Source organism: Rousettus aegyptiacus, unplaced genomic scaffold (assembly GCF_014176215.1).
Source record: "Rousettus aegyptiacus isolate mRouAeg1 unplaced genomic scaffold, mRouAeg1.p scaffold_m13_p_5, whole genome shotgun sequence".
NCBI classification, from domain to species: Eukaryota; Metazoa; Chordata; class Mammalia; order Chiroptera; family Pteropodidae; genus Rousettus; species Rousettus aegyptiacus.
In genome coordinates this window covers 75,313,980-75,335,447 of record NW_023416308.1, presented here as the reverse complement: position 1 = coordinate 75,335,447, position 21,468 = coordinate 75,313,980, and the positions used below count along the sequence as shown (strand labels likewise).

At 38.3% G+C, this 21,468-nt stretch overlaps 1 protein-coding gene and 1 long non-coding RNA gene across 2 annotated transcripts in view; one reads left to right on the top strand and one right to left on the bottom strand.

Moving 5' to 3' along the window:
• Window positions 1–1,560: 1,560 nt before the first annotated feature.
• LOC118602886 lies at window positions 1,561–8,745 on the bottom strand. The gene is made up of 3 exons (XR_004950948.1): window positions 8,698–8,745; window positions 2,503–2,667; window positions 1,561–2,368 (listed from the first exon to the last, which is right to left on the bottom strand). It is a non-coding gene; the product is annotated as an uncharacterized LOC118602886 (long non-coding RNA).
• Window positions 8,746–8,822: 77 nt separating this feature from the next.
• The window catches only part of RNF169 (ring finger protein 169), a 76,112-nt gene continuing 63,466 nt past the window's right edge, over window positions 8,823–21,468 (top strand). The window contains exon 1 of the mRNA XM_016161483.2: window positions 8,823–9,342. Within this exon, the coding sequence (XP_016016969.1) occupies window positions 8,844–9,342 (499 nt within the window). The 5' untranslated portion in view covers window positions 8,823–8,843. The remainder of the gene's footprint in view (window positions 9,343–21,468) is intronic.

Sequence of the window (21,468 nt, the reverse complement as noted above, 5' to 3'; positions counted from 1 at the left end):
AGGACACCATTATGTAGTATTTCCATCATACGGATACAATAGATGTAAATAATTTCAAGAACATTGATAGCAAAATGTAGTAAAATAATTAGGAGATGATGAGTTTGACTGTTATAAATGTAACTTATTTAATTGTAAGTCTATAAATTTAATTTTAGTTATGACTGAGTTGAACAACCCGCATGCAAAATTATTGAAAATTTAATGCTCAGCTTTCCTGAGCCCTTATAAGTCAGTTCTAGGACATTGCTGTTACTTTTTTTTTTTATTGAGGTATAATTGACATACAACATAATAATCCAATTTGTATATATTGTGAAATGATCATCACAATCAACATAGTTAACATTTGTCACCACACACAGATTTTTTTCCTTGTGATGAGAATTTTAAAGATCTAATCTCTTAGAAATTTCAGATAAGTAATACAGTATTATTAACTGTAGTTGCCATATACTGCCTTTACGTGGTGATGTTCTGAAAGGGTGAACAAATTGATTCTTTAAAGCTGGGTCAAATTTAGATATATTAGGAGGAAAGTCTTATTTAAAAAGAGATATCTGAGTTAATAATTTTGTAAAGTGAACAATCTCCATTCTACTCCTGCCCTTCAGCCAGGCCAGAGTTACTTAGCCATGTACCTCTGTTCTACTATTCTTTTAGCACATCTTCCTTTGGATTTCCAGATATTGTGCATATAGTTGGCCTAAATAAATGTTTGAGAATGAATGATTGAATCCTTAAATTCTAAAATAATGCCTGGTAAATTGTGGATGTTCAATAAACATCAGTGTGAATGAGTTAATGGATCTTCCTAAAGTGAGGCTCACTTTAAGAAGATTCTGTGTTGATTTGTATGGGTTCTTATGTGACTATGTGAATATCTCCATGTCTTTTTTCTCCCTTAGTGGGCCAACTCTTCCCAGGACAACCTGCCACAGAAATTCTGATGGAGGTGGTATTGGGAAACCAGGACGAAGGAACACTCAGTCGAAAACATGGAGTAGGATCATTCTTCATCAAGGTCCTAAGCTTGGCCACCAACCAGAGGCCTCAGCTATAGCAGGTGTCATCACTAACCAAGAACCAAGGAGAATGAAACTTCTGCTTCTGTATCCTCCATGATAAGGACTTTTGAAAAGCATTTTGTCCTCCAACACTTCTTTCTATAGGTCGATGAAGATGTAGTTAGCGTGCCAGAGAACAGTGCCAAATAACTTGGGTCCTACAGCCAGATGGCACCAGGCATTGTATCCATCTGAAGGTGGGAATGAGGAGCCACCAGAGTTAGCTTCTAATATGTAAATCAGGTCATGTCACTTCCTTGTTTAAAACCTCTCCATTGTGCTTAGAATAAAACTCAAACCCTGTACATTTTGTAAATCCCTCCATGACCTGGTCTCTGCCTACCCTCCGACTTTAGCCATTCTCCTTGTGCTGGCTCTGTTCTACCACACTGGTCTTCTTTCTGTCCCATCAAGGGTATATCAAGCTTTCGGGACCCTCTGCAGGGTCTCTGCCCTTGAGAGCTACTCCTACTTAGAATGCTCTTCCCTCAGCTTTTTCCTGGGCTGACACTTCATTCAGCTAAAAAGCCACTTCCTCGGTGAGGTTTCCTGGTCCAAGCTATCATGATTTCTTTCTCCAGTCATTTTCTATCATATTGCCTTGTTTTATTTCCTTTCTGTCACTTATCATTATCTGAAATATATTTCTTCACTTGTATATTATCTGCCTCCCCTATGGGCATGAAAGCGCCATGACAGCCTGGACCTTAATTCTTGATCACTGCTATGTACCTAGTTCCTATAAATAGTCCCTAGCACATAGTAGAGGCTTACTGAATATTTTCTTAAATAAATGGAAATGGAAGATAGAATATTTATCTGAATCATGCGAGAAATGAACCCTAAGCTGAAGACTTTAAATCCTTGGAATTCAACTACAGTAGTATTTTCATCATTATTGCTACTACCTTCACTTTTATTCATCTCACAACCATCATTATCAACAAGTGCTACATGGCACACAGGGGTACTTACTGTCTGTTGAATGAATGAATAAACCTCAACTTCACTGCTGACCTCAAACTTCCTTTCTAGTCTTATTTACTATCCCTTTCCAGTCCAGCTTCTTATATATACTGTATTCTAGCTACTTAGAAGCCATAGTTTTCATCTAACACACCATGTCTTCATGTCTTCGTGTTGGCCTATTCCGCTATTCCTTTTATTGAGAATTCCCATTCCTTCTTTGATGAGTTCTCATTCTCAGTCTTCCTTTAGGACCCAATTTTGTATCCTGATAGTCACTTCCTGTTCCATGCTTCCATACCGCTTTGCCTACACAGCTGTTAAAAATTCATGTTCTGGGAAGGGAGAGAGAGGGGAGGTAGATGGGAGAAGAAGAAAAAAAAAAGAATAAAAAATTTAAATAATTTCTTCAATTAGAAAATTAATTAATTAAAAAAATTCATCTCTTGAGTTATAGTTGTTGACATACCTGCCTTCTGTCTTAGTGAGCTCCTTGAGAACAGGGACAGTACATTTTCATCTCTGTATTTTCAGGAATCATTGCTGGATCTGCCACACAGCAGTTTCACAATATTTGCTGAAATGCTCCATCTGATATCAGGCATAGGCTACCTGCAGTGCCATGTGCTAGGTGCTAGAGGAAATGATATACAGTACTAGTCAAAATATGGTCCCTGATCCCAGAGACTTACAATCTAATTGTAGAGACAAGTCTTTTACATAGAAGAGATATCACTAAAAGCCACTAAAAAAGATATCACTAAAATTCTGAAATCATTGGAATGAAATATGAGACAGGAGAAGCTTGGCGTGGTCAAACGTGTAGGACTAGGGTAGCCAGCAGGCTTGGTTTCTGGTTCCTACTTTACCATCAACTCACTGTGGGGTTTGACAAATTGATTCCCTCCTTTAGACCTTGTTTTTTTTTCTCTGTAAATGAAGAAGTTTGCTCAGAAGCCTTGGATGATTTCTAAAGCCCATTACAGCTCTTGACATTCTGTGGAAACAGGGTGGAAGAGACTGGGGAGAGCTCAGTAGTCTTGGTTTGCCCCCTGGTGGTCGCTCAGCAACATCACAGTCCCAGGAGACTTGGCTGTAGGCTTTGCCCAGGAACGCAGCTAGAGCTCAGAGCCTAGTAAACAAAGAACTGTGGGACAATGACCATTCTAGAAGAGAACCAATCAGGTTTCTCACTGGTCACTGGTCAAATGATATAGAATCCTATCCTCCTTCAGGTCCAAGGAACTGAGAGATCGTGCTCTCTGTTCTCAGCCTCCAGCAGAACTCACCTCCTACCTGTTTCTTTCAAAACTAGAGGAAGTCAATCTCTGAGAGACTGTTTCATATGCCCCTGACTTTTTCTTCTGCGTCCATCACAGTGCTCTCATCCGAGGCAAATTCTCCATTCTGGTCAGTATAACTATGTATTTATTTATGATAAAATGGGGGCTTTCTCTCCCTCTTACTCTTTTCCTGGAGCACGGCCATGAGCCCCTCCTCTGGGGCACTTGGTCCAGATAAAGTGAAAGTAGAAGGATTTCTTTGAGGTGGGAAAAAGAGATAGACTCCACTATAATAATACATGTTCTTTATATATTGTAAAAGGTGATCAATACCAGCAGAGGAAGATTTGTTGTTTAGTTGTTTCACTGTGAAGTGAGGTTAGCAGGGGTATTTGCCCATTTATTTCCTTATTCTCTATATGTTGAACTTAAAGGACTTCTTAAAGCCATCTCTATCCCCTCCGGAAAAAGAACAACTAAATCAAAGAATGAATTGGTTTCCAGGGATTGGAACCTCTGGCCAGAGCCTAGAGAAAAAAGGATAATGGACTCTGAGGGTAGGCAAGAGAGGAAGAAAGACCAAGGGGATGGGAGGGAGGTGAAGAGACAGAGACTCTAGGTGGATTTATGGATATCTAAATTTAAAGAAATTATACAACTATTTTCTCCACTAATGTGCTTGTTAAACAGAATTTTGTTTTTTCTGACAATGTACTGTGCTTCGAACCGTGCTAAACATTAAAGGCATAATTAAGGGGATAATATCCATTCATTCCACAGCAACTGGAAAATGCCAAACATTGTACCTAAAGCTGGGCAAATCAAAACTGGCTTAGCATCCATACCTTGCTTGCCTTGCTCACTGCTGAATTCTCAGTACCTATATTATCTTGTCACATAGTAGGTGCTCAACTCATAGTTGTTGAATAAATTAATGTTAGCTGCATGTACTTTTGCCAATGATATCTCAACTCCATGGGGTGGGATGAAGTCTACTTAAATTATTTTTACTCCTCACTGATAATTATAGAATCAAGAATTATTCTTATAAAATATAAATCTATATGTAACATTCTCTTGATATAAATATTAAATAATTTAATGTTTCCCCAATACCCTGAGTTTATTTCTCTGTAAAATGGAGACAATATACTAACTTCACAGGGCAACTTCAGGTTTAAATGAGCTATATTATTGCTTGACATGTGCCCAGCATGTGGTAGCTGCTTAATAAATTCTAGTTCATTTTCTTCTCCAATTTTCTAGCTTCATTTCCAACCCAATGTTCTAGCTGTTTCGAATTTCTTATCAGTCTCACTCAGATCCTGAACTTTTATACTTTTGTGCCTCTGCTTGTTTTCCCTTTACCTGGAGTGCCTTCCCTGATCTACCTGGTGAACTCCTCCTCATCCTTCAAAATAGAGCTCAAATGTCCCCTCCCCTGTGAAACATTTTCCAACACTGCCCCTCGCCGCCCTGCTTCCATAGCACCTTCTATGTGGTTGTTATGCAGCTTGTAATTTTGTTATAATTATTTTTTTTGTGTTATAATTATTTATTAATACTGTTGCCTGTTAGACTGTGATCTTGAGGGAGGCAGGAAGAAAGTCTTATTTGTGTTTGCAGAGTGTTTGGAAAGAATATGGAGGAGGCTGGCAAGATGACAGGTAGAAGGTTTAGCTTTGCAAAAAGAACTAGTTCTTCCTCTGAAACAAAAGGGAAGGAACTGAAGATGAGTGATAGTAAGGATGTAGCAAGCATCTTTAAAGCATTAGAGAAGGGGTTAAATCTCAAGGGGACATCTGGCTTGAGGGGAGGAAAGAACAGGAAGAAGATGCCATCAGAAGAGGGGAGGAGGGTAAAGGAGAGGTGTTACTGGTGCGGCCTATGGGGCTGAGCCTCCTCCTTTCTAGATGTGTGAGGTCTCAGGATGGACTCGGTGCCCAGGATGTCAAGAGGATGTCAAGAAAGGGCGCTTGGACTGTAGGGAGAAATAGCCTGTCTCCACCTGGAAGGAGGAGGAACAGCCTTGCATGAGCATCTTTCAGTCCAGTAGGGAGAAGCTGGCGCCTCGAGCTGGAGGAGGGAAGGTTCGTAGTGATATGGATGAGTGCTGAAGAGATAGTGGTCATATGAACCAGGGAGAGCTACCTGTGTAGAGAAGGATGGTAGGGAATTTTGGCAATGCAATCTTCAGAAAGTATGGCAGGAGGGGCAGAACAAAAGCAGCTGGAGAGGCAGCCTTGGTAGGTGTGGCTGCACAAACTGTTCCAGTTGGCATCCTGCATGACTGCATTGAGTCTGTGAGTCCCTCTTCTCTTGGTGGTACAGGTGGGGGCACAGAAAAAAAGCGATGCATAACACTCAAGCTAGTTCTACTCTAGGCTTTCAGACTAAGCTGCGCAGATCATTTTATAACTTACAAAACAACCCTGACAACCATTTTCAGGTGACACTTCAAAAACAATAAAACAATGTCTCAGAGTACTGTGATGCAAACAACAGAATTTGTAATTTAACAAAAAAAGAAATTTGCTGAAAGGATGCAAAGAATTGACAGGAAGGCTGGAGAGTCAGATATGGAAAATGGGTGGTAACTTAGGAAGTCCAGGCAGCAGGCACCACAACCAAGTTCACACCTTGGGAACAATCTGGCATGGTCACCATCACCATGGTAGCGACACCACCCTTCCATACCCAACTCCCAACCCACTGTGGTTGGACACCTAGTGTCACTGTTGCTGTGAATAATCCTAAATTTGGAAATATGTCTTTGTGTCATTCCCTGAAGATCCAAACTTAAGAGGAGAGTTGCTAAGTGGCTAAGCCCAGGCCATATGCCATGTTCTGGCTACTAGGGGTTAGGGAGAAGAGTATCTCCTTGCTTTGGCTCCCACAATCAGCAATACTACATAGAATGGGGCATTCCCCCAAATAGGAAGATTTGGATGCCAATGGTAAACTAAACAAAATATCTACCATGCCCTCATTTTTCAGACTGCTTTTCCTTTCTAGTTATTCTGTTTTTGTTAGTTGTCAATTGTGATCATAATCTCAGGCTCCTGGGCTTCACACTTTAGAATCATCCTCCTCTCCTTCATTTTCCTACACAGATTACTTAGATTTGCTTTGCTTTCTGTCCCTGCTACTGCTTTAGTAGGATTACTTTGGCAACAGCAAAGCGGTAGAGAAGGGACTAGAAATTGGGAGTCAGACTTCTAGAATGTTAGAACTAGAAGAGACCTTTGAATTTATTGTAATGGTCTTATCTAGGAGTATTTATTAGAATTCCTATGGCATTAAAAACAAAACAAAACACATGTTGGCATCCCATCCTCATTTTTTGGGTTTGGTAGATTTGAGGTGGGGCTTTAGGGTGTGTGTGTGTGTGTGTGTGTGTGTGTGTGTGTGTGTGTCTTTCTGAGGTGCGTCCCAGATTGAGAACTGCTGAATTCCAACACCCAGTTTTAAAGATGAGGAGATTGAGGCCCAGAGAAAAGTTACCTATTTGAAATCACACGTCATGAGTTAATAAAAGGGGGAAAGGGGCCAGGACCAATCCCAGATCTCCTGGCTTTTGGTCCAGTGCTATTCAGACCTCTTGCTTTTTCTCTCTGCAAAAGGAAATTTCCTGTCTTTACTTGTCTCCAAGAAAGCATGCTACACTTCTATGGTTCAGCTCCTCCAACAGTAAATAGGTTTTAGATTAAGAACTCCAAACTGTTAAGAGTGAATAGTCCATCCCAAGGGCTCTGTTTCTAATAGTAGTTAGCTTGGTCCACAGGCCTACCTTGTCAGAATTTGGGCAAAGCATCCTCAAGAACCTCAAGTGGGGAGAGAAATGAGGAGGACCTCTGGATAAAGGGCAGTCCAGCTGAGGCTGTGTTTGGCAGGATTCTAACTGTCTGGGCCTCTGTAAACACAAGTCCTTGTTTCAATTATTCATTGACTCTTCTTCAGTTTTTGACTATTCTTCAGCCATCTGGTTTTCATCTTGGGAATCCACTTCTTTCTTCTTTCTGTTCTTTGACTTCCACCAATCACTCAGCCTTGGGTCTGGTTTACCACCACCTCAGGCACTATTGCCGTGTGACCTAATGGAAACCCAGGGCCTCTGACACCTTTCATTACATTAGGATGCTTTTTTGACTTTGTTCTCCCTATAAAACTTAGGTTTTTCTATAAAGATTCCCAATAGGAAATGCCATTTGCTTAAGACCTTCCTGCTCCATATCTACCTTAGTGCAAGGAAAACGAAGGGTGCAAGAATTGCTATACCAGAAATATCTCTATCGGGGGAAGCTATTCTTTCTCCCAGAAAGGGGGCTGACATCAAATTCTGAGCACCTCGCCTGGTGACTAGACCAAGCAGGGATGACATGTCAGAGCTGTCCTTTAGGGAGAAGTTCTAAGAGCTATGGAGGATGAATTGGAGTAAGAGAGGCTATGGGCAGGGAGATAATCTATTGAAGCTACTGCAGTCATCTAGGTGAGAGATTATGAGACTTGAATTTGGCAATGAAAGAGGGATGAAGAAGAGAGACTAGGAGGGAAAATAGTCATTTTGAGGAGAATTGACAGGACTAAGATACTGACAGATGTGGGAAATGAGGGAGAAGTAAAGATCATTCATTAGGTTTGGAGCTTGATGAACTGGAAGGATAGTATGTATCTTCAATAGAATGAGGAAAATGAGAAGAGCCCTTCTGAAAAGAGGGTAGAAGGCAATGACTTGTTTTGCACATGTGGAATGCAGTCATTCAAGATGTTTCCATCAGGCAGTTGAATATGTAGAGCTGGACTTGGGAGCTGGACTTGGGAGGTCTAGACTTCCGATATCATTTCGAGAGTTTCAACTGCAAGAAAGTGTGAGGTGGAGGTGGCGGGGAATAGGCAAAGTGAGAGAAGAAGCCTGAGGCCTGAGCCTACATGAACACCCGTTTAAGCCCAAAACAAGAGGAGAGAGGATCAAGGAAGGAGTCTGAGAATAAGCTGAGGGAATGGGAAAATCCAGGAAAATATGGTTTGCCAGCCAGGGGAGGAGTTTTCAGGAAGGGATGTGGATATGAGGAATGACAATAAGTTATTTTTGGCAGTTAGTTTTTGGTCACAATAGCTACCCTCACATCAAATGAAGCACTGAGACAGGGTTCTGGATAATTTACTTGCTCCCCATTCACTTCAGCTTCAGTCATCAGGGTCTTGTGGGATAAATAAGTGTAATTACTCCATAAAGTTTAATGTCGCTTAGATTTTCCAAATAAACCCCTCAGTTCTCACCTTTATTTGGTTCAATAAAAGGAAATTGCAAAGACTGGAGGAGGAAGCTGAAAACATGTACGCAAAGTAGAACTAACAAATATTAATAAGGCTTCACCTACCGCCAACCAGGTCCGGAGAGAACCTCCCTCGGGCTCCCTGGAACCCCGCCCCCTCGTGAATATGTAGATAGCGCTGCCCGCCGCGCACTGCCCCGCCCTCTACTCTTCTCCCTCGCAACGGACTCTCCCCTCAAACTGGAAGCAAGATGGCGGCGGCAGGTCCGAGTACTCGGGCCTCTTCCGCGGCGGCAGCAGCAGCTCTCAGTCGGCGGGGCCGGCGGGGCCGCTGTGATGAGAAGGCGGCAGCCAAGACTGGGGCCTCGGTCCCGGCCTCTGGCCCCGCGCTGCTGGTGTTGCCGCCGCCGTTGATGCAGCCGCCACCGCCGCGGTCGGAGGAGTCGGGCTGCGCCGGGTGCCTGGAGACCCCGGGGGAAGCAACGGTCCTTCCTTGCGGCCACTCGCTGTGCCGGAGCTGCGCCCAACGCATCGCCGATGCAGCGGGCCCCAGTTGTCCGCGCTGCCGCGCCCGCGGCCCGGGTTGGGCCCGCCGTCGGGCCCGCGACGACGGCCAGGCCGACGTGGAAGTGCAGGGCGAGCGCGCCCGTCGCGGCCAGCCAGAGCGCTGCCGCCTGCGCCGGGACGGGGGCGCGGCCGCCGCGGGGCCCAAGCCGGAGCAGGAGCCGCGCGCCGTACCCGCGGAGCCAGGTGGAGCCTCCCCTCCCCTTGGGGTCCTGAGCGAGGCCGAGCGCGCCCGGCCAGGCCTGGTTAGCGGGTGGGGAGTCCGAGGCCCTACTTGAGCGGGCGTGGAGAGTTCTCATGGGGTTGGGACCGGGGTCTGCCCAACTGCATTATGTTTCTAAATTTTGAACTTTGGAATGAAGTACGGGCACGATGGATTTAGAGGAGCATTGAAGGGATCCTGCGCCTTATGTAAGTCAGAAGTTTGGAGGGAACCACAGCAGTCTTGTAACAAGTTAGGGCCAGATTGGAATTACGGTGTGGAAGGAGACTACTGAAGTTCGCAGGGGCGCTGGAAGATCAGAGAAGTGCTTGGTATAGTGTTGAGTGAAGAACTTGGGGTCCAGTTGCTTGTGGGCTTAAGTGGATCAGTAAGAAATGTGGAGTGTTTGGAGTTTAGTGGACAGGTTGAATTTGAGGATGTGAAAGGAGCTTTTCAGACGAGTAGAATGCGTTGAGGGAATGACTTCACGTGCAGTTTTCACAAAATCGTAAAACATGCATACATAGCACAGAGCTTGGCACATAGCGAGTAAGCAATAAATGACGGCTATTATAATACTAATGAGGTCCAATGGTGCGCGACCAAAAAAAAAAAAAAAAGCTAAAAGGGGTTTAAAAGTTTAGTAAACAGGGATTGGTTGGCGGGGGCTGCTTCTGTCTCCATGATAGTGTAGGTTTCCTGCTACCATCCTGGTAATTAAAAGTTTCAGAATTGTTGCCTTCAACTTTGCCTTTTTTACCTCCCGCAGCCTTCCACTCTTTTGTGCTAAGCTTGACGTAGAAACCGCCGTATTGAAAACAAAACAAAACGGTTAGAGCGTATTTCAGGACTCCGAGGCACACACCCCGTCAACACATCTACAGCTCTTTGATAAAAAATGCTTATCTAGGAGATTTTCAAGAAACATAATCAGGAAAGGCCAGATATTTGCACCTTTTGTGTTGGGAATTCTGCCATGTGTTATTTTCAATAGGGTAAAGGAGGCATTGCTTGTGTGTGAATGTGCAGTCCCTAGAAACTACAGGTCCCAGAATGCAGTGTTTTGATTCAAGCAGTCAGACACCTGCCACTGTCTTAAGATATCTTACTTTTGTTTGTCTTACTTTTTATGTTTCTCAAATTTTGAGCTTCACAACATCCATATGAAATAGGTACTTTTGTTACCATTTTACAGATGAAACTGAGGCCCAGAGGGATTAAGTAGCTTGACTAAGGATTAAAACCTAATTCCACCTGATTTGCTATTCAAATCAGGGATGAAGGACTCCTCAAACATCATCTAGTTCGTGCATACTGTTTGATGATCTCATATACTATTTAATTGGCTTCAAATTCTGAGATTATGGCCAAAAAATAAGACAATATTTCACTGGTCTCCTTCTTAGTTCTGTCGATTATATGGTCAAATAGGATAGAAATGTCTATTTTCTATTTCCAAAGCCTGGACTCCTGTGTGAATTATCAGGTCTGAAATTTGAATCAGAGGAGTATGGCTCTATGATTGTAATTGTATGATCTTTTTTTCCCTTGAAGAAATTTAACATAAAATGTATCAGTGATTTAGGAAAACTACCTAAAATAAGATTCCAAAATAGAATCTTTTGAGCCACAGAGTATCCACTGAGTATCCAGTTACTTTCTATGTTTATTATGAGTGAGGACCATAATGCAAAATATTTTTTCTTAAATGTTCTTGTGTTTGGGTCATTGAGTATATAATTATATGCTTATTAACTCACAGCATTATAGGAGAATATTGCTGAACAGGATTTGGGAATTATCTTCTAGCTTCAGTGGGTTGTCTGGTCCTCTTGAGGTTATATACAATATTTTTTTAATTTAAAATTTTAACAGGCAATGCATTCACATAATTTAAACAAAAATATAAAATATGCAATGAAAAGATTCCTCCTACCCCTTTCTTCATTTCCCACTCCCACCAAAGATTCTTGTTTATTCTTTCAGTTTCTTTATGCTTATACATGAAAATTAAAATATACTTTACTTTTTGATCTTTTTACACAAAGGTTGTATAATATACACACTGTTCTGTAACTTGCTGTTTTCATGTAACAATAATGGAAATCTTTTCATATTAGTAATAGATAGTTTTTTTCATTCTATTAACAGTTGCAAGGAATTACACTGATTGGATTTAACAGTTTAAGCATCTATTGGTAGACATTCAGGTCATTTCCAGTATTTTGCTATTATAAATAATGGTTTTTAAAACTGTTATACAAGTGTGTATGTGCATTTTTATGGAGAGGTCACCTGTAGCTTTCACCAGATTCTCAAAGGATTACAAAAATGTTAAAAGAACCATTGTTTTAACTTAGATCCCTCATTATACTGAAGAGAGAAAGGCTCAGAACAAAGTAGAGAGTGACGAGCTAAAGGTCATCAAGAGTTAGCAAATTAACAAGGGCTGAAAGGGTGACCCATTAATAAGAGCTAAGACATAGCCTAATTCAGTTAAATGCTCATGATGGCTTATTTTAATAGGGAAAACTAAAAATACCAGTTTCATAAATATTTACATTGCACTTTTAGGAGTGGGGAACAGCAAGAGAGTTAGCAATTTTAGATATATTCAGAAGTATATTGCTTAGCAGTATTTTAATGTAGTTAGGTAAATTGATAAAAGAAAAAGATCAGGCCTGCTTTATAATACTGGAAATAACATTTTTTAGTAAATACACTGGTGTTTCAGTGAAATTCTTAAGATTTTTAAATTTTGTTGAAGCCCATGGCTCTTTTGGAGTCAAATTGTGTATTTAAAAAAGTGCAAGAGTTTGCTTGTTGAAAATTTTGGTTGTGCCAATGCCTTTTTTGTTTTTGCCAGCTTCTTGGCAAGCTTTAAAGTTTAAAACCTTAAGGTTTCTGTGTAAAATATTTTCTTAAATGCATTGTCAATTTGTTGATTTGTGTAACACTGTAGGAAGGCTAAGTCTGTGATCATTTTAAGATGAACCCAAACTTCAGCTTTATGTTCTTTGAATATCTGTAGCTCATTGTATATATTGAGATATTAAGCATTTAGACCATCTTGAACAGTATTCAGCATGTATGTAATGAATGCGTACTCTGTGCCAGGCCCTGTTCTAGGTCTTTGGGAGACGTCAAGGAATGAAATATTCAAAGATCTCTCCCTCTTGGAGCTTATATTGTAAATGTAGAGACGATCCTGGCCCATTGATTTTTAAAGAAGAAAATTTAGCACACAGGTATACATAGGTAGATTTGTAATTATGTACAACAGGCCTCACTGATAATAGTTAACAAATGTTAAGAATTCATTTAGCCTTATGATATGAAATCACGTATTCTTGATCATCCTAAATTACACTGCCTTTGAACTTGAAACTAAGACCTTTTCAGGATAGTTCTTTTTCTTTTACCATGAGTAATAAAGAGAAAAGCTAGACAAAAGCTGATGAATTTTTTAAATTGGCAGTTAAATTTTTTTTTTAAATCAATTTGTAGTGTTAAAAGTACATTTCAAAAATTGAATAGATCAAAACAATTGAATAGTGCCTCTTTTATCCCTTCCCTTTATCCCACTCCAGTCTTCCTGTTCACTTAGGGTTAACATTTTTACATTTAAGAAATTTCCTCTTTCTGTGAAAAACAAGTAGTTCCAGTTTATTACTAAGTTGGCAGACAATGTTTGCTATGTGTGCAACCTAAATTGCATTTAGGACTAATGAATAATGAAATCATGTGATTGTAGTGTAAAAGGACAGGAATTTCCCTCGCCTGTAAGGATTTGTTTTCAGATGTATAAATGACTCAACTTTTTATCCTTAATGACACACATTCTGGAATTTAAGAGTGTCCTTATGTGTTATACTAATGCAGGAAATATTTGCCATATGATTATATGTTTTTTTAAAACACAGGATGAGGTTATTTCACCAACTAAACATTAATCACCAATGAAGGAATAGTTCCATTCTATAGAATTCAGGATTGAACAGCAGGAATTTAGAAGGTATCTGTTTTTGTTCATTCATATTTCCACTCCCTTTCTAACTTCGTTAATCTTGGAAGAGTTGCCTACTTTGAATTCATTTATAGCTGAGTTACCTTGCAGGTAGAATATGTTTTGTCACATTTCATTCCACTAATTCAGTGAGCATTTTGGGAGCGCACACTGTAAGATAATACAATAAAAAAGATGAATAAGATATGGTCCTTGTTCTTTAAGATTCCACAGTCGGGTTGGGTAAATGCACCTTATCAAATAACAATACAACATAGTAAGTGAGGTAAATGTGTGATGCCAACAGAGTATAGTATAGGAGTGGAATAACGGGCCGTCTGGAGGAATCCTGAGGAAGACATTTGAGCTGAAAGTTGAAAAAAAAAAGTAAGAATTCATCAAGTGAGAGAGGAAGGGATGGTCATTCCAGGCAGAACCTGCACGTACAAAGGTGTAAAGTGCTTGGTATATTCGTGGACTGACAAGAAACTAAATATAAATAGAATGTGAGATTGGAGTGGGGAAGAAGAGAAAAGACTGCAGAAGTTAGATCATGAAGGTCATGGTATGTCATGCTAAAAGAATTTGGGATTTTATTCTATTATAGACAGTACGGATGTCTTAAAGATTTTTATTAGTGGAGTTACATCATCTTAACGTGGTTTAGAAAGACGGTATTGGTTGGAGTATGAAGGAAAGAGGCGTGTGAGTAGAAACTGGAGGAAAGGAATCCTGTTAGGGAGCCTGTTTTAGTGGTTAAGGTGAGATAAAGAGGGGCTGGACCTTACTAAAGCTGTATTGTGTGCTGGTTTCCCTTCTGTCATTCATTCATTTAGTAACCATTTGAGGACCTTCTGTGTGCTAGGCACTAGAGCTACAAATAGAAACAAAGCATGATTTCTGTCTCTTAAAAGTCTGTGTAGTTGGGAAAATCTGTATATAAACATGCAACTGAAATGTGGTGTAATGCAATTATAGCTATAATACAAGATATAATTGTAGAAGGCAATAAATATAGTATAGAGGAAGGTCAGAGACTACCTCTGTTTGAATTCCAGCTCTGCCATTTATAACTGTGTGTCATTGGATACACTGCTTAACCTCTCGGTACCTTAATTTACTTATTTTGAAAATTGAAAGGTTCTTGTTAAGACTGAGTTATTAGAATGCTTGACCCGATAAATATTAGTTATTTTCACAAAAAGAGAACCCAACTTCATTGAAAGGCAGACACTTGGCTATGAGTATTCAGTAAGTGGATAAGGGCAGGATAAAAATGAGGGAAAATAGTACATTTAAAAGTATGGGAGTATGAAACAACAAGGAGTTTTAGGGATTGTGAAAAAGAGTTATTGGAGTATAGAGTACATGAGGGAAAGTGGAAGGAGGTGGAATTGGCAGAAATTAGCAGTTACTTGGTAGTAGTTGGACTTTGGATACGTTAAGGAGTGAGGGTCTACTAAAGAGTTTTAAAGCATTAATTTTCTCATTTTAGAGGGATCGCTCTTATGAGTGTGCTGTAGCAAATGGATTAGAGAAGCTAAATTCTCTTTTAGCAAGATGACTGAGAACCTGAAGACTCTTCTGCTACAAATATCCAGAAAAGCTGGATGACATAAAACAACAGTTTTAAATGCATTCCCGAGCTTGTAGGAAAGAAAAGAAAAGAAAAGAAAATCCCCAGGTTCCAGAAACAAAAATGGAACTAAAAACCAAAGCTTTAGTATTCCCTTGTGCTCACGTGGTTGCCCTGGAGCAAGGTGAAGGGGTAGAGTGAGGGACTGTTTCTAGTTTTCTGTTTCTGTCTTGACTGCATTTTAACCATGTGGAAGAAGGGACCAAAACTACGACTTCTACATTAAGCTTAGATCTTGATGTCCAGCATCTTAGGTGAAAGAGAGATAGGGAAAATTCTTCCCATTGACACGAGGTAATAAAAATAAATCTTGTCTTGATTTGCTTGGGCTCTATGCAAAGAAGAAATGGCAAAAAAGCTTACTTGAGAAGCATAAGACTGGCTCATATTTGGGATCTGAGTTTGTATTACAGGGCTCAGGTATCTGCATACTGAGAAAGTAATATAAAAGCTGACTCCAAGTTAGTGATAACCCTGGGTCACCTGGAGAAAGGAAAAATGAGATTCTAAGGGATACTTCCATATCTCAGGCCACAAGAGTTTCTTAAAGAAGAAATAAGCCCAAGTGAAGATGAATTTATAATAAAAAATAACACAACAAAAGTTTTCTATCATAAATGAGAGTCAGCAGATGTAACAAGCAAGAGGATTATAGTTCCAAAAACTGGGATAGAAGAATGGCAGTTTGAAAGGTAATTTAAATTAGTATATTTTAAGTAACGATTAACATCCCAAGAAATGAACAATAAAATAGGCACATCTGAAATAGAACCAAACATAATGAAAAATGGTCAGGTTAAAAAACTCAGTAAATAAGCAAAAGTCTGTACAGATGAAGAGAAAATCAGTAAGCTGGGAGTTAGATGTGAGGAAGTCCTGAGAATGCAAAACAGTAAGATGAAGGAAAATATGAAAGAGAGGTAAAGTTAAATGGAAGACAGATCAGGAAGATCCAATATCTAATATTAAATCCAGGAGAAATGTAGAAAGAGAGAGACATGGAATTTAAAGAGATGATGAGAATATTTAGGAATTAATAAAAACAAACGAATCCTTAGGTTTAAGACTCATGAGGGATTAAATGAACAACAACAAAATCTCACAACTAAACATATTGCAATGAAACGGCAGAACATCAAAGACGCTTTTAAAAGCAACCAGAGAGGAAAGACAGGAGCAACAATCAGACTGAGAGCAGAGGTCTCTTATAAGAGAGGCCAGAAGAAAATCGAATGCTATCTTCCAAATGTTGAGAGATGTGAATTTCCTACTGAGCTAAGTTATTCAAGAGTGAGTACAAAATAAAAATACTTTCAGATAAAAAGAGAATTTAACGCGTTTCTGAAAGAACAATTAAAGAATGTACTTTAGGAAGAAAAAGTAACAAGTGATAGGGTAGGATATAAGAAGTCTTAATGAACAAAGAAATTGGCAGGTAAACTAAGCCAACATTGACTGTATAAAACAAAAATAACTACAACTAATTTGTAGGGGCTAAAACCAAGGTGGGACTAGGACACCAGATGGATAAAATGTAAGTTGGGATGGAAAGTGATTAGTATTAATGAGTTCTAAGGTTCTATATATAGTTCAAGAGGAGGATAGAGATATTGATTAACTTTAGGCTTTCAGTCAAATGCGTATTAAAAATTTAAGGGTAACCACTGAAAAATACAATGTACAACTAGATCTGTATACATATAGAACCATCTCTCAAATTAGAGAATATACATTCTTTTTAAACATATATGGAACAGTTACATAATTAGGCATAAAGAAAGTTTCAATAAATATCAAAGATTGATATATAAACCATGTTATCTGTTTCAGTATAATAAAATTAGAAATTAATAATAAATATATCCAATTCCCCCGTCTCTAGTTTTCTTGGGAAATTAAAAAACAAAAAAACTTCTAGGATAGATGAAGAACAAAATCATGAAAATTGGAAAATATTTAGAATTGAATAACAATAGGAACACTATCTCAAGATCTGTGAAATACAGGTGAAGCAATACTAAGGGAAATTTAAGTGCCTATATCGTATTTCACTGAATCTTAAGGTACCATCATTTATAAGATGCATTGTTACTTTCCAAATACAGTGCTTTCCTATTAGACTTTTAACTTTATACTTATTGAAAAAGCTCTTATAAATTTATTTAGATATGCATTTAGCATATTGTGCCTATATGTATAAAAAATGAAATAATACATTAGAATATTTCTGTGACTTCCATAGTCTAATTCTTGTAAATCATTTTCTGAGTCATAGAGGTTTGTATTTTTCTACATAGTATTGCTCACTATGTCTTTGAGAGTGTTGGTATACAGCATTTCTTAAAAGAGTGCTTCACAGCTATTCCCAGCATTTTCTTTCAAACTGCTGGCATCCATAAAGTTTTTATGTTGATGCTTTCTTGAGCTTGCCAGAAGGTATCAACCAAAGTTTTTCAAATGGAGTAAGAGTTCTTCCTCAGATGGTCTGTAACAGGTTTGTTGGCTAACTTGAGGTCATACTTGTCCAGTCATGCCACTAGAGACAACCACCAAATCACTACATGTTTTTGCAAGCTTATTCTTTGTCTTAAGTTCTTAATATATGTAAGCAATGACAGTGGCATCATCACTACTGCCTGGCTGACAGTGATTTTAAGATTCCAATAGTAAGAAACATTCCAATTTCATATATATATATATAATCTATAAGATATATATATATATAATCTATAAGATATTTGAATAGAAGAAAGGCTGAAAATTAAGTGCCCAACTGAAGAACTTAGAAAAGTAACAGCAGATTAAACCTAAAGGAAACATAAGATAGGAAAGAATAAAGGTAAGAACATAAATTAATGGAATAGAAAATAATAAAACCAAAATTTATCAATAATAATAACATAGGATCTATATTATAGACAAATCTCTGACAAAACTGGTCAAAGAAAAACCAATAAAGCATCAAGTTAGGAGTGAAACGGAATGCAAATTTGGTTAAAGATTTTTAAAAGCCTGTAAATACAGAAATGGAAAACTTTATGCCCATGAATTTGAAAAACTGTATAAAACAGTCTTCTGAAAAAGTACAACCTATTACAGCTGATTCAAGACTAAGTAGAAGATATGACTAGAAATTAACTAAAAACCAAATTGAACAAATAGTAAAATCTACCCATTAAGTAATAAAGTGGATGCAATGAGCAAAACCCAGAATATGGAAACTAGAGGACAGATACCGATTTTCCTACACAAATGTGTGAAGAAGAAAACAATAGACAGGAAACCTACAGATTAAAAGAAAACCAGTTTAACCAGTATGAACTTATTTGGTTCCTGATTTTGGAAAACTAAAAACATTGGATAGGAATTGATGACTGGTTGGATGTTTGTTGGTATTAAAGGTTATCAAGTTTTTAGTGTAACAGCAGTTTTCTGGTGACATTTTAAGAGTCCTTATATTTAAGAGAGATGTTATAGGTAAGACGATATGTTGGATTTGCTTCAGAATCATTCAAAGGGAGAGGGGGCAGGTAATTAAGGGAATAGATACAATAAGATTGACAATTAATTGTTGAAGCTGGTTGATGGATATTTTGGGATTCTCTAATATTTGAGACTTTTCCATTAAAAAAAAAGCAGAAAATTTTATTTAAAAATCACCAGAAACAGTTTTACAAGTTACCCAAATGTTACAGGATGGATGATCCTTATGCACACTGTTCCAGAGAATGAAAAAATGTTTCCAGACTCATTTGGGGAGCTTTTACAACTTGATATCAGAATCACCCAAAGGTAGTATAAGAAATGAAAAATACAGGCTGATCTCATGAATGCAGATTTTTACAATTCCAAATAAAATAAACACTAATCTGTATTATTTTAAGAAAATCACAAACTAGTAGCATTTATTCTGGGAATAGGAGTTCATAAGAATCTAATGTAATTCACCATATTAATAAACTAAAGGAGAATAAAACCATATGATCATCTCAAGAAATACTCAAAAGAGCATTTGACAAAATTTACCATTATTTAAAAAGCTAGACTACTTGGGATAGAAGGGAACTTTGTATTTTTTAAGTGCAACTTGTCAATAAGGATGATTAGTACCTAATACAGTCAAGACGATTTGGAGCACACTGCTTTGCTTTATCAAATGTTCAACTATTATAAATATTAATCAAAGCAGGTATTGGTATTAGGGTAGTTGAATGGCCCATGTTAAATGATTAAAGAGTTAAAAAAAAAAATAGGGTCCAGTAACATACCCTCATATAGTTGGTAGGTGACTGGTGGCATTACAAATCAGTAAGGCAAAAGTTAGCTTATTCAGTTGTGGATAGTTAACTAACTTATAGGAAATAGGAAAAATAGATCTTTACCTCAGACCATCTACAAAGAGTTAACTCCACATGGACTCAAGGTCAAACTATAAAACAAAATACTAGTAGTATCTCTATGAAATGGGATAAAGAAGGATTCTTTATATGAACAAACAAACAAACAAAAAAGCAGAAAGGAAAAGGTTGATACTTTGGCCACATTAAAAAAAAACTGCAGAGTAGGAGAAAATATTTACAATGAAATAACTGACAAAAGAGTAATGTCCAGAATATAGGAAGGACTACAAGTTACTATGACAAATATCTCACAAATAGAAGATTTGAATGGACATTTTACAAAAGAGGAAAAGTGAAAGGCCAATAAACATTTGAAATGATGCTCAATATCATTTGTAATTGAGGAAATGCACATTAAACCAATGATTGGAGGCCATCAGATTGGCATAATTTATTAATTATAATTAATAATAGGAACCTATATACTACTGGGGGAGTATAAGTCAGTACGCCTGGAAGCAATTTGGCCATACCTGGTATAGCTGAAGAAAGAAATCCTTTGCCACGTGGTGATTCCTTTAACAGGTTGTCTGCCCTTGTGAAACACATACAATGAGCTATAACAAATGATGCTCATTACCATACTATAGTACTGGGAAAAGTAATAACAGCTATCCTTGATAGGAAAAAGGGTAAAAAGATAAATTGTGGTTGAGACAAATATTGTCTCACCAGAGAAAACCATTATTAATGACTGCATAGTGCCTGCCAGACTTTACTAGCTTTTTTATATGTAAATATTATGTATGGCTTTTTAATTATTAAATTAATAAAGAAATGGCTTTGCTTTTATTTGATACATTGGGTCATATTTACTCACTTAGGTGTTTTTAGAGACTTGGAAGCTTCTGTTGCCTCAGGATATCACTCACATATATCCTGTAGTATCTGAAATTCAATAGATAATCTCATGAGGTCCCATGTTCTTGTGGTTCTCTTAAGATGGGGATACTTCTAAGAGAGAGAAATAAACTTATTCATGTAGGATATGAAGGAATTTTCAAATGTATGCATTGTTCCTTAACGTTGGGAGTTTTGGAGAGGGGAGAATTAGTATTTATGGAACAAATGCTTTGTACTTGCTCCTGTAGCTTAGGTTTTTTTAGTTTATTCACTAGAGATTTATATAGTGCCTTCTATGTATGAGGTGTTGAACTAGGTGTTTAAAAGGATGGACTTGAAGAGAGCAAGAATGTATAAAAAAGAGGAACACTGAAGGAAAAATTATTTTTCACTCAATAAGTATGCTTCAGTCCATTTTAAAAGAGTAGGTTAAAATGAGTATTAGATAATTGAGATGGAGAAATGAAAGCAAAGAATAGTGTTTGCTGATTATTCATACTGATAATGATGTGAGCCTGTCCAATTTCACCATCTCACTATTTCTGTTTTCCAGAGGAAGTGGATAGTACTACTGTGAAGCTAGTTGTAAGCTAAAGCTGAGCAGCCTTATCCCAGACCAATACCTTCGATAAGACTGGTATTAGCTGTTTTGATTTCTAAGATCCTTAGTTCTCAGGCAAAAAATTCTGTTTATCAAATTATACCTATTCATTGAACTCTTTTGTGCCCATTCTATAAACACTTCGGTACCTTGAAGGTATTTCTTGGTGACTTTATTGAGAGCAGTTTTGGTAGAGTGGTGGGGGAAGAACAGGGCTCTAATACAATGGGTTGAAGTGAGAAGGCAGAAACTGAATATAGAGGCTATTCTTTGGAAGAGTTTGCTGTAAAGGGGGAGGTGGGGGCAGAGAAATGGGTACCTGCTGGGGGACAGGAGTTCAGGAGTTTTTTTTAAAGATAGATGATACTGTTATGTTTGTATGTTAGACTTGTATTATCATAGTAGAAGGGGAAAAAGTAATGGTGCTGGAGAGAGTGGAGAAAACAAAGAGCTAAGTTCATGAAGAGGCGAGAAAAGATGAGATCTGGACTACCAGGGAGAGATTTATCTTACACATGAATTGGGATACTTCTCCCTTTCTGGTGACTGTACTCATTGCTCTCTATTTTTGGACAATATTAGTTGTTCGAAAGTTAAGTTTTCTAGTGAATTAAAATCTGCTCC